The following is a 15,042-nucleotide window of genomic DNA, read 5'->3' on the forward strand; positions in this document are numbered from 1 at the left end:
GCGTCGATGGCTGCGCGCCCCGCGACGCGCGGGGACTGAGCGGGCGCCACTTCCCCTCCGCGCCGGCTTTTGTGTCTGGCATCTCCTCCTCATGCTGCGTCTGGCCACCTCCTGCGGCGGCCGCTGCTGAGACGCTCGCTCAGACCAAGGGGAGGAGACGGCGGGGGCGGCCGCGGCGTTGGGTCCAGGCGGGACTATGGGAAACGGGATGTGCTCCCGAAAGCAGAAGCGGATTTTCCAGACGCTGCTGCTGCTGACTGTGGTGTTCGGCTTTCTCTACGGCGCGATGCTCTACTACGAGCTGCAGACGCAGCTGCGGAAAGCCGAGGCGGTGGCGCTCAAGTACCAGCAGCACCAGGAGTCCCTCTCCGCCCAGTTACAAGGTACGGCTAACCGGACGCGCGCACTCGGTGGCCAACTTTGCCCCGCGCCTCCACCCGGGCAGGAAAAGTGGCTTTGGGGAGCTCCTGGCACTGTGGTTGCCACCTCTGACCTTCACGGACGTCAGAGATGAGCTTTTCAGGACTGCCGGCCGCAGAGTGTCAGGGGAGATGACATTCTCACCCTCCCGCTTCTTCCTCCCAGCGGTTAGGTTTGAACTTGGTAGCACCAGCCCATCATCCCGCTGGGCGTTTGGTGGGCGGGTGCAGGGAGTCCTTTACCCCAGGGCTTGTCAAAGGCCCAGCGAAACTAGGAGCCCTCCGCCGCTTCTGCCAGCCCTGCTCTAAGGAGCATTGTTCCGTCGATTCTAGGTATTTGCTTTCTTGTTGACTTTGTCAGTTGCTTAAAACATGGAGAGTTTGGCAGAGATTTCTCAAACTGTTTTGTTTTTCAAGGGAAAATTAAGCCATGATCCAGCAGCTTAATTAAAGTCATGGCCCAGTCGAATGGAACCTAGATCTGGACCCGCTAGTTTCTTATTTCTTATTCTTTTAATTTAATAGGATGTTTTTAGAGATGCTGGATGTGTGGGAAAAGTCCACACTACATACCATTCACCATCCTGCAGTAGTTTCTTTCGAAAAAGGTTTGCTTGTCTTCCTCAGTAACTTTTACTTTATCACAGAGCTGCATGTATGTATTTTACAGTTAGCTCGGGAAGCCAGAGGAGAAACACAGGTTTTCACTTTGCCATGCACAGCAAACCCAACTTGAGCAAGACCTGTAGAAGAACTTAAAGTTTGTATCCTTCTATTTTAGAATCTGATTTAATGTAATTTTCACAAACATAATTTACTTTTAATGTCAATTCGGAAACATTACCTCAAAGTCAGCACCATGTCGTCTTGTTAAGGACGTATCCTATATGTATTTTTTTTTTTTTTTTGCAAGCTTTTACTTGTGGTTAGTTTTCAATACTTATGCAACTTTCTCCCCAACCAAAAAATAATAATAAATAGCTGTAAGTAGTGAAATGTTGGCAGCCTTTGCTGATGATGCAAATATAGCTTATTTAATATTGCTAGGTAGATAGATGCAAGCTAGAGGGATGTTTCTGTGTATGTGTGTGCAGATATAAAACAGATGCTTCTTCCTTGCTTCAGTTATTCTGAGTGTTTTCTAGTAAAAAATTTAAGATGAGAGAAAATGATACGCATCTGATTGCTTGGACTTACTTGCTCTTCCCAGCTTAGAAGAAGAAAAGTATTTTTAGCTTACTGATGCTGCATAGCCACAGGCAATGAAAATACATGGCTGGGCTTGGTTCAAAAGTAAAACCCGTTTTGATACACTCTTAGGTTCAAAAAATTTTCTTTAAACTCATTGAAATTTACCTATGAGTTATTGTTGGTATGAGAATATGGATATTTGTTTACTTATTTATTTAGAAGATATCAGTAGCTTCCCTGTGAAGTTCCGTGATGTTAGACCAAGGAAAAATTTACTGTCTAATAGTACAACAGTACTGGATTTTCATAAACATGGCTGGAAGGGGCATGTATGGTGGATTATATGAGGTTGTGTGTGCCTTGGTCTCTTATGAGTCCCAAGAGGGCAAAGGCTGTCATTTTCACCATTACCTCCTCAGCACCACACTGTGGCTGACACTCATTAGGGTAATCAATGCATGTTTATTCAAACAACAAACAAAAATTATTCGGAACTGTGGTGAGTAAGTTCATCCCAGGCACTTTTGTCTTTCTGAGACTTTGCTTCTGTGTCTTTGCTTTTTTAAAGCCAAATAAAACAACAAGAAAATATTTGGTTCAAGTAGCTCCTTTGCCTCAATGGCCTATGATGGACATTGTTGACTGAGGCCCTGATTTCTGAATAATGGCCTTTATTTGCAGTATTTCATTTTGAAATTTTAGAAATTTCTGTTCTAATTTGCCCTTTCTTTTTTTGGTGGTGGTGGTGGTGGTAGTGGGGAAAAGAGGTGGTAAATGGTAATACAGGATGATTAAAACGTACAACTTTTGTTTTGCAGCAGATGGAAATGTTCTACCTAATTTGAATAAGTGGCTTCAAAGTCCATTTCTTAATTTATTCTTTTGTCATTTCCTCTTTAAATATGGTGCGACAAAACTTGCAGTATGATTATGCATTAAGAATTTTTTTGCAAGCAGGCTACAGGTTTTTTGTTTGTTTGTTTTTGTTTTTTGTGGATTCACTTTTGACTTCTGTAGGATTTATTTTGGATTTCCCATGTGTAGGCCATTCAATGAACATTTTCTGATGGTATGCAACTTTTGCTTCCCTTTTCCAAGACAAATGACATTTTACTCAACAGCACCGTGTGCCACCTGCATAGATGGGCTTTTAGGACATCAGGCTCTCCAGTCTTAATACTTGTTTAGTTAGGTGGGATTGCATGACCTGCCTTGGATTCAGATCAGAATTAATTACTTTACAAAGAGTGGTCTTTTTAGAAATGACTCTTGGAAAAAATTTCAGTAGTTTGGTCCTGTAACCTGATGATGTGCATTTGTTAAGTGAGCATATTTAGGTCACCTTCAATTTAAGAATAGATTATACTTCATAGATTCCTTTGAAAGTGGGTTACTTGTAACCCCAAGTTACAAGTTTTATTATAGAAGAGCCCCATAACCAGAAGATGGCGGGGATGGCATGCAGAAAGGTCAAAGACTAGGCAAACCCCTTCCACTATAAAAATATCTATGTCTGCCTGTTCGTCTCTCCCTCTTAGCAATCAGTCATCTATTTATCTCCCATACGGGTACCTTAATTATACTAAGGAGGGGGGCAGAGGTCACATACTGGTGGCAAAGGTAATAACAATCTTTGGACAGCACAGTGTTTATATAACCTTTAATTTTTTTAAACTACTTTCAAGTGAGCCATGCTCCATTGTCTGTATCTATAGGCAGTGTTTCTCAGTCTAGACTGCCCATTAGTGTCACCTGGTGGCTCCCAGACCAATTAAATAACAGTCTGTGGGGGGTGGAACCCAGGCTTCAATAGTCTTTAAAGCTCCCCTGGTGATTCCTGTGTGCAGCCAAGGTGGAGAGCCACACCTCTATAATCTTAAAACTGAGCCACTCCGTGCATTTACTTTACTTGTTTGACCCCAGAGACACTTGAATTTTTTATCTGAGCATGTGATTAAAAGCAGATTGGTTTCTAGACTGTAATTCAAATTCTACTTCTAAAACCTTTTGTGTGAACCTCCACGTTTTTCTTATTTATAAAATGGAGATTAGAATAACCTACTTTACAGAGGTATTGTGAGGATTAATGAAAGTGATAGACTGTAGAGCTCTTAGAACATACTTGGCATATAGTAGGTACTGCTCATTAAAAGTTAACTGCTATCAGAATCCCTCTTTGAGGTAAGCTGTTTTATCCCTTTTTCTCTTGCCAGGTTTGTCAAGAGTAAAAATTTTGAAATTGGCAGAATTTGTTTATGTAGCTAACCACCTTCTTTTATTGTACCTTAAATGAACATCAAGGAATATGCAAACATCCAGTGTACCTTACTCAGAAGAAAGGACCTTCCTTGACAGTTTAAACTTGGACTACGGTTACTGATTAACTTCGTTCTGGATCTTATCAGATTAGGAGAGGGTGTGACTGCTAAGGTAATAATTATGTGCTGTAAGATCTGAGAGAGAGATATAACTATTTAAATTTTACAAAAGGCTTTTAGCATAGAGGCAAAGAGCCCGACATTCCTAAAACACAGTATTGCAATGCTTTTGGACTTACAGGGATAAGGAGAAACCATCAAGAAAAAGTTTTTGTAAGGTTTATATGTTCCTATTCCAGATGAATATGTTACAACTATTTAAAATTTAAAAAAAGGTCACAAATGTGGACCCGTAGAAGTGCAGTTACAAGTGTGGATTTCTTACATGCATATATTGAGTTGTGGTGAAGTCTGGGCTTTCAGTGCACCCAAAGAATGAACATGTTTACCCCACAGGAAAATTTCCAACTCTCACCCCCCTACTAGCCTCCCACCTTTTGTAGTCTCCAGTTCCACTCTCTATGTCCATGTGTGCCCATTGTATAGCTCCTACTTGTAAATGAAAACATGCTGTCTTCAACTTTTCTTTTTCTGAGTTATTTCCCTTAGGATAATGGTCTCCAGGTCCATCCATGTTGCTGCAAAAGACATGACTTCATTCCTTGTTACGGCTGAGTAGTATTCCATGGTGTATATATACCACATTTTCTTTACCAGTTCTCTGTTGATGGACGCTTAGGTTGATGCCATATCTTTGCTATTGTGAATAGTGCTGCAATAAACATACAGGTGCAGGTATCTTTTTTGTATAATTATTTATATCCCTTTGGGTATATACCTAGTATTGGGATTGCTGGACTGAATGGTGGCTCTATTTTTAGTTCTTTGAGAAATCCTGATACTGTTTTCCAGAAAGGTTGTACGAATTTACATTCCCACCAACAGTGTATAAGCATTCCTGTTTCTTTGCATCTTTACCAACATTTGTTGTTTTTTGACTTTTTAATAAAAGCCATTCTGACTAGTATAAGATGGTATCTCATTGTAATTTGCATTTCTCTCATACTTAGTGATGAGCATTTTTTTCTGTTTGTTGTCTTCTTGTCTAGCTTCCTATTAAAAATGTCTTTTCATGTCCTCTGCCCACTTTTTAATTTTTTTTTTCTTGTCAAACTGCTTGAGTTCCTTGTAGATTCTCGATATTAGCCCTTTGTCAGATGGATACTTTGCAGATATTTTTTCCTATTTTGTAGGCTGTCTGTTTACTCTGTTGTTTCTTTTGGTGTGCAAACATTTGTTTTATTTAAGTTAGTGTTTTTTGTTTTTTGCTCCTCTAACACTTAGGATGGCCCACTGGCCTAAGCATGAATACATCTTGTCATTGGTTACTTCTTTGCTTTCAACCTTCCCTAAATCTACCTTTAAAAAGGAAATGTTAGCCAGGCACCCTGGCTCTTGCCTGTAATCCCAGCACTTTGGGAGGCTAAGGCGGGCGGATCACTTGAGGTCAGGAGTTTGAGGCCAGCCTGACCAACATGGCTAAACCTCATCTCTACTAAAAATACAAAAATTAGCCAGGTGTGGTGGCACCTGCTTATAATCCCAGCTACTCAGGAGGCTGAGGCATGAGAATTGCTTGAACCTGGGAGACAGAAGTTGCAGTGAGCCCAGTCACGCCACTGCACTCCAGCTTGAGCAATAGAGCGAGACTTTCTCTCAAAAAAAAAAAAAAAAAAAAAAAAAAAAGAGAGAGAGAGAAACATATCCTTCAGCACAGAACCAGGCTTTTTTTATTCCTTCATCTCCAGCGTCTGGTGCCTGGCGTATAGTAGATGCTCAATAAATAGTTTATACCTATGTAGTACTTATTCTTGGCCTATTAATGTGCGCATATATGGTGGTATTGTGGGCAGTGAGATGTAATGGATACAGGCTGAGGCGTCAGAGCACTTGAATTTGATTTCCTGCTGTCTTATTTTACTAGTTGTGTGGTCATGGGCAAGTTATTTTACCTTTCGGTGACTCAGTCTCTTCATACGTAATAATCAGGATAATAGTGCTTACAAAAGGTTATCATGAGGATCAATAGTGTTAGCTGATGTGCAATGCTTAGAAGGGTGTAGCTTGCATTTTGGATGTTTGAGGAAGCATATATACAATAGAGTGGTTCATTGACCTCAGCAATTTAGACCACAAGTGTGGGCAATATGTGGTAGGTGTACTAATTTTCAAGTGCAACGTTAGAACTTATGAACTAGACATTGTCTATTAAATGGACATCTTCACTGAAGTGCAACTTAGAGTTAAATGAAGAGACTATCATTTTTGCTTGATTCTGTAGAATATGGAACAAAAATACTCTAAAGTTCAGTAGTTTTTATTTGTATGTAAATTCATTCCCTGAATAAAAAAGATAAAAGCTTCCAAATACCTTTTGAAACTTTGATTCAGTGAAGCATTCTTTTGAATATATATGATTTGCACAGAATCTATAATCGATTTCACACATTGTGCCCACCTTAGTCATCCCTGTAATATGTAACATGCCAACTCTAATGAGAGTACTGGTGTCCAGGTAAATAATTGGTTGCTGTGTAAGAGAATTGCTTGTTATCTCGGAGGCTTTAGTTTAAGTTCCAAGTAGATTGGAAGCCTTGCCTTGATTTATTTTTATTCTTTCTTATCTTAGGAAGGACAGTTTCCAAAAGGACTGGAGTACAAGACCACATTACGGTGGCTGAAAGAATAAGTGAATTGGAGTTGGGGAAATGAATACTGACTAAAAATGGCGTGAATCAAAAAGCAAAGGATTGGAGAGAAACCAGAAGAAGGCAGGGAGAGAAAAGGGGACACATATCACCTGGTGACTTTTCAAAGTACTGAGGAAGAGTTTTGTTCATACCTTTATGCCCTAAAAGAAAAGCAGCAGGAAATCGTGATGGGAGAGCTGGTTGGGGCATTAGATGTGGTTTCAGTGCAAGTCAGGCGTTTACCAGCAGGGTGACCTTGAGCGGGCAAGTAACCTCTCTGAACTTCAGCCTCTTTGTATTTGAATTTGGGATAACAATGTCTAACTTGCAAACTTGTATGGATTAGAAATAGTGCACCTAAAGTGACTAGTGTGAGTCCTGGAGAATATTACTACTACCATTTATTAGGTGACCAGAACTACTGTTGCTGAATTAACGTTGGGCTTCTTTTTATTTTGCCCAGCCTTTACTACATCCAGTAGGTAAGAGTGTTATTAGTTCTGGCCTAAAAGTGGCTCTTTTCACTGTGTACCCTACTTAGCTTTAACTTTTTGATTTAAGATATTCTCACTCTGTCTTTTGCACCCTTTTGAGCCGTTTTTGGGGCCAAAAAACCCTGAAAATGCTTTACATGATAGCAACTAAGAGTTGTTGTTTTTCATTTTGACAGCCAGGGGTTCTTCTTTTATCATTAAGGACAAAATGGTTTTGCTACTTTTGCCAGTAGATGGTTTATGGGTTTTATAGCTTTGTTTTGAAGTGAAAGTTATATATCATATAGCTTTATTATAAAAGAAAAATGATAAACTACATTTTCTTTTTAGCCACTGTCCTTTGGAGTGAATTAATTTTGGTAGAATTTTGAAAATTTACTTGAAGAAATTAAGTTATTTTTAATCCATAGTATTTATTGAGTACCTAGGGTTCTCAATATTCAATGCTAAGCTTATTACATGCATTATGTCATTTAACTGTGACACTAGCACTTTAATCTGAATGAGCAATCTGAGGCTTAGAGAGGCTAATTAACTTCCCAGTGTCAAGATCTAGCCTAATGAAACTAAGCTTAGAACTCTAATGTAACTTTTTCCATAGTGCATCATTGCCCTCAAAATTATTTTAGTGTCTCTCATGACAGTATTAATGGTTTTAAGAAAGTAGGTTAGGTGGGTCATATGGGGATTCCTGATAAAATTTAGAATCAAAAATAACAGGTGTACTATTTGATGCAGCGTTTCCAGGGTACAAGAAATTTGCTGCTGGTATGAAAGATTATTTTTGTTGATACTGGAGTTGATTTTATGTGGCATGTAGATGTTGCCTGAAATAACAGTGAATCACATAATGAAAAACTTATTTCCTTTCAATGCTTTCTTAACAAGTAATAGAGAAATTCTCAGTTTGATGCTAAAATCTCTCTCCTAGAGAGTTACTTCTCTGTTTTTCCAAAGAGAATAGACATTAGGCAGCCAAAGACTTAGCTAGAATTTAATAATTGTTAAAATCTATTAACAATCATTAATGCTATGTAAATCAGATTTTTCATTTATAAAGTAGTGGTGTAAAAGTTTCCTGTTTAAAGTTTATTTTAAGGAAAAATAAACTTATTTAAATGAATATTTGGTAAAATCAAAAAAACTGTACAGGTTTTGCATGAGTGTGGTAAGAACTTGCCTGAGGGGTGCCTGCATGTCTGAAGTTTAGGAATGCATTGACTGATCAAATTGGATACAGACACTGAATTTTATAGTTAGTTAACTGAATTCTGAGGTGGATAAGTCACTTACCAGGTGGCTTAAGCTAAACTGAGAGCCCACATATTCTGACTCCCAGTACAGGATATCCCTTCACTGCCCTGTGCTGTCACTGTAGACTAGGACCCTCTTCTCTGTGAGAATAAATGGGCATTGCTATTTTTAAACAATGCTGTGTATTTCTGAATGGTATATTTGTGTTCTTTGTTTTTATTGGCCCATGAGTGCATATGCAGAAGACATGTCAGTCATTGTCCTTCACCGATAAGCTTTACTATGTAGGCTCATAGCCTGGAGGGACATGGGCATGAAATAAATTGCTCTCTATAGCCATATGACATTTTAAAAAGTACTACTTTAACTATTTTTCATATATAAAATGTCACAATATGATAGTGAATAGAAAATTAAGATGTGCTGTCTTCTGAAGGATAGGCATTATAGAACATTGAAATGATATTTTTGCTTTTCTTTGAGAGTGCATGAAGTTAAAAAAATTATCATTTTAGGAGAGTCAAACATTTCATTTTCCAGTTCACATCTCATTTAAAATGGCTTCTTTAATTGGAATCTTTGTTACAAACAGAAAACAAAATCTGCAAATCAAGATATTTAGGACAGCTTTGACGTTGCTTATGTGTTCTCTTGATAATAGCTATGATGCTCTAAAATAAATATTATAAACATAGATTAAAATTTGGCAGTTGATAATTGATTAATTTGGTTTAGAGAAGTTTATCAAGTTTTATGTTAGTGAGGTTTATTATTAATAAATAATATTAATATTATAAATCTATGATCCTTGCCCTTCTGCATCAATAGCTCAATCTTTTAACAGAAAATGTTTTAAAGTATTTTATATTTTATTTAGAGGTTTGGATGGTATAAAACACGTTAAATTGTATTGATGTCAAACATCACTTTTATTAAAATATGAAAAATAATTTTTTTTAGTGTATAGATGGTCATCAGCTGAAAATCTAGATGCCATCCAAATTTGATCCAGGTGTGGGTGCGGCCCCTTAGGTATCCATACAATCTTTAACTATAATTCTTCACGTATGCTTCCTCTTTATCTGTAGATCCTTGAAACCAGAGTCAAATTACCTGCCCTCAACACAGCCAACATATAGTGGTAGGACAGGCATAGAATACCTAGATATTCCTGTTAAAAAAAGGCAGAAATGTGAGAAAAATAGGAGTCACCTGTCCATAGGAATTTTGAAATCTGTTGAGGCAAGTGCTCCTGTAGTAGGTCTCAAAGCCTGGGAATAGTTCTCCATTGTTCTTGACTGTACCGTTTGGTTCTTGGTTCCACTCTGAGTCATCTTTCCTTTTTCGTGAGAGGTAGCATATGTTTGCAGCTGAGTGGTTTTTCCAGCCTGCTTCCTACCAGTAGAATTTTAAGGACCCATGGCCTTTTTAAATTTAGTAGTGCTTCTAACCCTTTTGGTCCAAATAGGCAGTGGTCCTGCTGATATAATCTTCTCAAAAAGTTTGTGGGTCTCCTGTGAAACTTCTTTGAATTTTCTCCATTAGACAAAAGCCGCATTCATATATCTCCTGGAGATAAGTCTTCTCTACTTTAGGCTTGTGTCAAGATCAGGGAGAGACAATGCATGCCCTTAAATTTCCCAAAAGCTCATTATGAGGATCTGAGGAACCCTTAGGAGGTCCTGTGATCTGATTAAATAGTACTCTGAGATACCACTTTTGATCTTTCCAAGATTTTAACAAACCAATTTTATAGGACATCCTCAGCTTTTGTCTTTAGACCATGTTTTTCTGGTCGTGTCCTGGAATTGATCTTTTCTTAAAAGCTCTTTCTTAATTTCAGCATTATTTGCTGTCTAGAGAAGCTAAGAATTTTTGTAACTAATCAAGTCCTGCCTTCTTTTTGTTTAGCGGTCCTTCCCCCAATGTATCTATTTCTTCTCATAGTTTCCTATGAAGACAGTAAGAGGAAACCAGGTGACGTCTTCAGCACTTTGCTGGTAAATGGCCTTAACTGGATAACTCAGTTCATCTGGCACATTTTATTTTTTTAATTCCCATATAACTGTAAGTGACTGCTGGTCACGTAGCTACATCTAAGTGTGGGTATTGCTACACCTTAGCCACTATGTAATTTTTAGTTTCCACAAACATTTTCTCACTTTCATTTAAGCCCTTCCATCAACCTTCTTGAATTCCAGAATTCTGTGTATGGTGTGTTCGAGGCACATTCTCACTAATACTTTTCTTAAGGTCCACTGCACAGTTCCAAAGTCACTCGCGGCTTTAGATTTTTATGACAGAACCCCACTTCAAAATCTGTGTTAGTTATCATGTTGCATAGCAAATTATCTCAAAACTTAACTGTCTTAGAACAATGAACATTATCTCATAACTTCTGTGGGAAAGGAATAGGCTTAACTGGGCAACTCTGCCATGGTCACTCACAAGGTTGCTGTCAAGCTGCTGATCAGTGTTTAGTCATTTTAAAACTTGATTGGGATTGAAGGATCTGTTTCAAAATTCACTCAGGTGGTTGTTGATAGGCCTTAGAAAATCCATTTCCAATCACACTCATCTGGGGCCTACCACAGGAATGTGTCACAATATCATAACTGGTTACCCCCAGGGCAAGTGTATTAGTGTCTTCTCACATTGCTAGAAAGAACTACCTGAGACTGGGGAGTTTATAAAGAAAAGAGGCTTGATTGGCTCACAATTCCACAGGCTGTATAGGAAGCATGGCTGGGAGGCTTCAGGAAACCTACAATCATGGCGGAGGGCAAAGGGGAAGCAAGCATGTCTTACTCTGGTGGAGCAGGAGAGAGAGGGTGAAGGGGGAGGTGCCATACACCTTTAGACCATCAGTTCTTGTGAGAACTCACTCACTATCAGGAGAACAGCAAGGGGGAAATCCACCCCGATGATCCAATCACCTCCCACCAGGCCCCTCCCCCAACACTGGAAATTACAACTCAGAGCCAAACCATATCAGCAAGAGATCCAAGAGATTGAGAAACAGTGTAAGCACTGAAGATAAAAGTGAAGGTGTTTTAATAACCTAATCTTGGAAGTAGTATCCCATCACTTCTACCATATTATCTTCATTAGATTTGAATCTCTACATTCAGCACATGCCGAATCAGCACAAGGGAAGGCCTTAGTGAGGTTGTGAATTACAGACAGTGGAGATCATTGGGATGCCTTAGTAGTGGCCTACCATAATATTCAGTATAGTTATCTGAATATTATTATTGTCATCGTTGGGAACATCATTATTCTCAAAGTTGTTATAAGCTAACATTCATTGAGCACTTGCTGGGTACCAACCACTGTTCTAAATCACTTTCTTGGATTATCTGACAATACTTTTGTAAAAATGTTTTACTACATTCTAAAATGTGACTTACCATTAAATTGGAAATATATTAGCAAGAAGTGGCATTTAAAATTATAGCTTCACAGGGAAATTACCTGGTGTTTAAACCGTCTGACCTGGGAACATTAAAAATCCACGTGACTCTCTGAAGTATAAACCCAGTTGGTAGCTCATTAAGGAAAATACCCAGGTGGAAGACATCATGTCTTTGGGGAGTTTCAAAACCCATTGATAATATGCAGACCGTTTCTTTGGCAAGTAGATAGGAATGCACTGCAGCGTGTTCCTTTTGACTTTATAGACTGCAGTCCTTGGTGAAGTTTTCTTTTATTTGACAGGAGATTTTTTTTTTTTTGACACTTTTACTGGTCTTAGGAAGATATTTTTGATTTAAAGGAAGCATTAATTGTAACTGGTAATTTCAGTTTGTTCATTCACTCCTACTTTGAAAGTCATTTAAAAAATTGCAATGTATGAGTATTCTTTTGTACTATTAATAAAGTCAAAAGTAGAACATAAGAACATGTTGTGAAAGGTCATTAAATGTGTTCTGAAGTTATAATTCCACGTTCATAGTATGTCTTCATTCACCTAAACATAGTTTAGTTATTACAAATACGTGAGAAAAATATTCTTATTTGACTTCCATTGTACTTTCCAAAACATATTTCTATGAGAGATTGGATTGGGAAGTGGGTAGATTATATTTTGTCAAAATATGTTTGAGGCTGTATTTCATTCAAGAATTAAAGATTGTTCTGCTCTTGTCAGTGAGAAGTTGTTGTTGAATTTCTGTAGAACCAGTGTTTCTCTTCCTACCCCATTGCTCTGTGTATGGGTGCCAGGTTTCTGCCATGATATTCACTGGCATTCTAAGTTGCTACGAATTCCTGCTCTTGGTGGTATTCATATTGACACCGTCACCCTCTCCCTAACATGTATTCTCTTCTCTATTCTCTTTGCCAAAACCAAAATGAGGAAAATTCCCTGCGTGTACTGTAATGTATTGATAATGTGCCGTGTCGTTCTTAGAGAGACATATTGTTCTTTCTCTCATATCTTTTGCTCTGAGTTCGAGTAGGGTCCATGTGAACTGAGCCTAGAGTATACTCCCTTGTGTTGAAACTGTCCAGGGAAGCAGAAGCTACTAGTTACCTATAATGGTAGTATTTGAGAGTACATTTGTGGCCTTTTGTAAAGAGACTCTAAGACATCTTCTCTGAGAGTCTCACAGTAACAATATTTTGAGTAGGGGCTGAACTTGAAAGAAAGTCAGCTTTGCCTTTACTGTTGGCTTCCAGTTCTTCTCAGAACTGTCTCCTATCCAGCACCAGCTCATTGCCTAAGAACACACTGAATATTTTTCCTGTGATCCTGTCTTCCCTAAGGGTGGCGTTTTCAATGTGGGATCCTTGGAGGGATGGTTCGTGAACATCCTGAAACTATATGTCAATTCTGTATATGTGTCTTTTTCCAAGACGGAAGCCATAGTGTTAAATCAGTTCCTCAAAGCATCAGTGACCTGAAAAAGATTAAGAACCACTGCTTTAGGGCAAATTCCTCCTGAGGTCTTTTCAAGTCCATCTTGGAGTTTGACCTCCCTTAGTCCCACTCCATGAACCCCCTGTAGACATGACTGTAAGTGGCAGAGTTTGTAATGGAGTAGTCAGTGTGTTTGCTGCTGTTCCCCTTAAGCCCTGACCGTTAACCCCCTCACCCTCCCATCCCCAAATTAAAGAGTAATTCTGATTGGAGACTTAAATGGCTTTTAATAAATTGCATTCCTAGAATCCATTAGTAATTTCTTAGTAAATAATAAAAAGGTCTAGCAATTACATGAGAAATGTGTACTTTCTAATTGCCTTGTATTCATGGTATTATTTGATCCTGTAAACAACCCTATGTTACAGAGTAAAGCAATATACTGTATTACTGCCATTTTAAATTTAAGGAAACAGAAGTCACACAGCAAGACAGTGACATATGCGGGATTAATGCTCAATTTACTTGGATCCTAATTCCAGGCTCTTACTCACACAATCCTCAGTTTCCAAGGCTTCCTCACCCTGGAGCTAAACATAGGTTTAACTGGAGTTACAAAACTGAGTTTCTGTGAGTTTCTGACTTTGCCACCTCTGAGGGTACTCTACTTTTTTTTAGATTCTGCCAAACAGCTAAGAATATTCCGGTCCATCTGCTACCCGTTACACCCTTCCCAACCCTGCCTACTATGTCCATGGAAGATGCTGATGGCTGCTCAAGCTACTAATTTCTGCTTCACCTCTGCAGTTTTCCACTGTCAGTCTCACATGCCCTGGAGGATCCAGGCAGGCTCCCTAAGGATTGGGTCCCAGGGTAACAAGGGTGATAGTCACTGGGGAGAGTTCAGCTTCACTACCCTTTCTTCCTGTTAATATCTCTGGCACATTGTCCTTGATCCAGAATTAGGGGATTGGACTGTCCCTTCCCTTAGTATGATTTCTTTTCAGTCTTCTGCATTCTGGAATGTAAATAGGATTTCATCTCATGCTGGAATCCTGCTAACATTCACCACTGGCTGCTACCTGGTAGCATCTTTAGCTTGTCATGACTTCACAGTGGGGTGGTTTGATGCTCACCAATCAACTGAGTCTCCAGCTGTGTGTTTTAGATTCCAGGTGTCAAAGTCAAATCATTCCTATAAATAAATCAGAGATTGGTTAAAGCAGGAAAGAAAGTTCTTAGAGCCCAGGTTGCAAATACCAGCATATGGGTATGTTTTGGTTTGGCCCACACAGTGCTTTAAAAAATTTCACGGTAGTTTATATGGAAAAAGAAAAATATTTTATATAAACATCTAGGTTTCCAACACTGTGGGAAAAGTCCTATTGCAGCACTGGAGCTGCATTTCTGTGTCAGGTGAATGACTTGCTAACTATTTGGAATGGGGCATGTGGGCTTCAGTTGGCCAAAATTCACACTGCCATTGCTTTGGTCATTTATATTACTGCTGTGGCCTGTATAAGCACCTAAGTTTGAAAATCTTTATCTTGACTAACATTTTTAGTTTATCAATGAAGAAAGTAAGCCTCGAGGAGATGGAATGACTTGACAACTCTGCTATCCAATACGGTGGCCACTAGGGTCATGGGTAGAAATGTGACTCCTAGTGTGACTGAAGAGGTGAATCTTAAATTGTAGTTAATTTTCATTAATTTAAATACCAATTTTAAAACTATGGAATATGAAATGTTTTTC

At 38.8% G+C, this 15,042-nt stretch overlaps 1 protein-coding gene across 4 annotated transcripts in view; it reads left to right on the forward strand.

Moving 5' to 3' along the window:
* The first annotated feature begins 91 nt into the window (after window positions 1–91).
* GOLIM4 (golgi integral membrane protein 4) overlaps window positions 92–15,042 on the forward strand; it is a 79,391-nt gene continuing 64,440 nt past the window's right edge. For all 4 annotated transcript variants that reach the window (XM_030932015.1, XM_010355009.1, XM_030932020.1 and 1 more), the window contains exon 1: window positions 92–383. In XM_030932015.1, the coding sequence (XP_030787875.1) occupies window positions 197–383 (187 nt within the window). In that variant the 5' untranslated portion in view covers window positions 92–196. The remainder of the gene's footprint in view (window positions 384–15,042) is intronic.

This window comes from Rhinopithecus roxellana, chromosome 1 (genome assembly GCF_007565055.1).
Source record: "Rhinopithecus roxellana isolate Shanxi Qingling chromosome 1, ASM756505v1, whole genome shotgun sequence".
NCBI lineage: Eukaryota > Metazoa > Chordata > Mammalia > Primates > Cercopithecidae > Rhinopithecus > Rhinopithecus roxellana.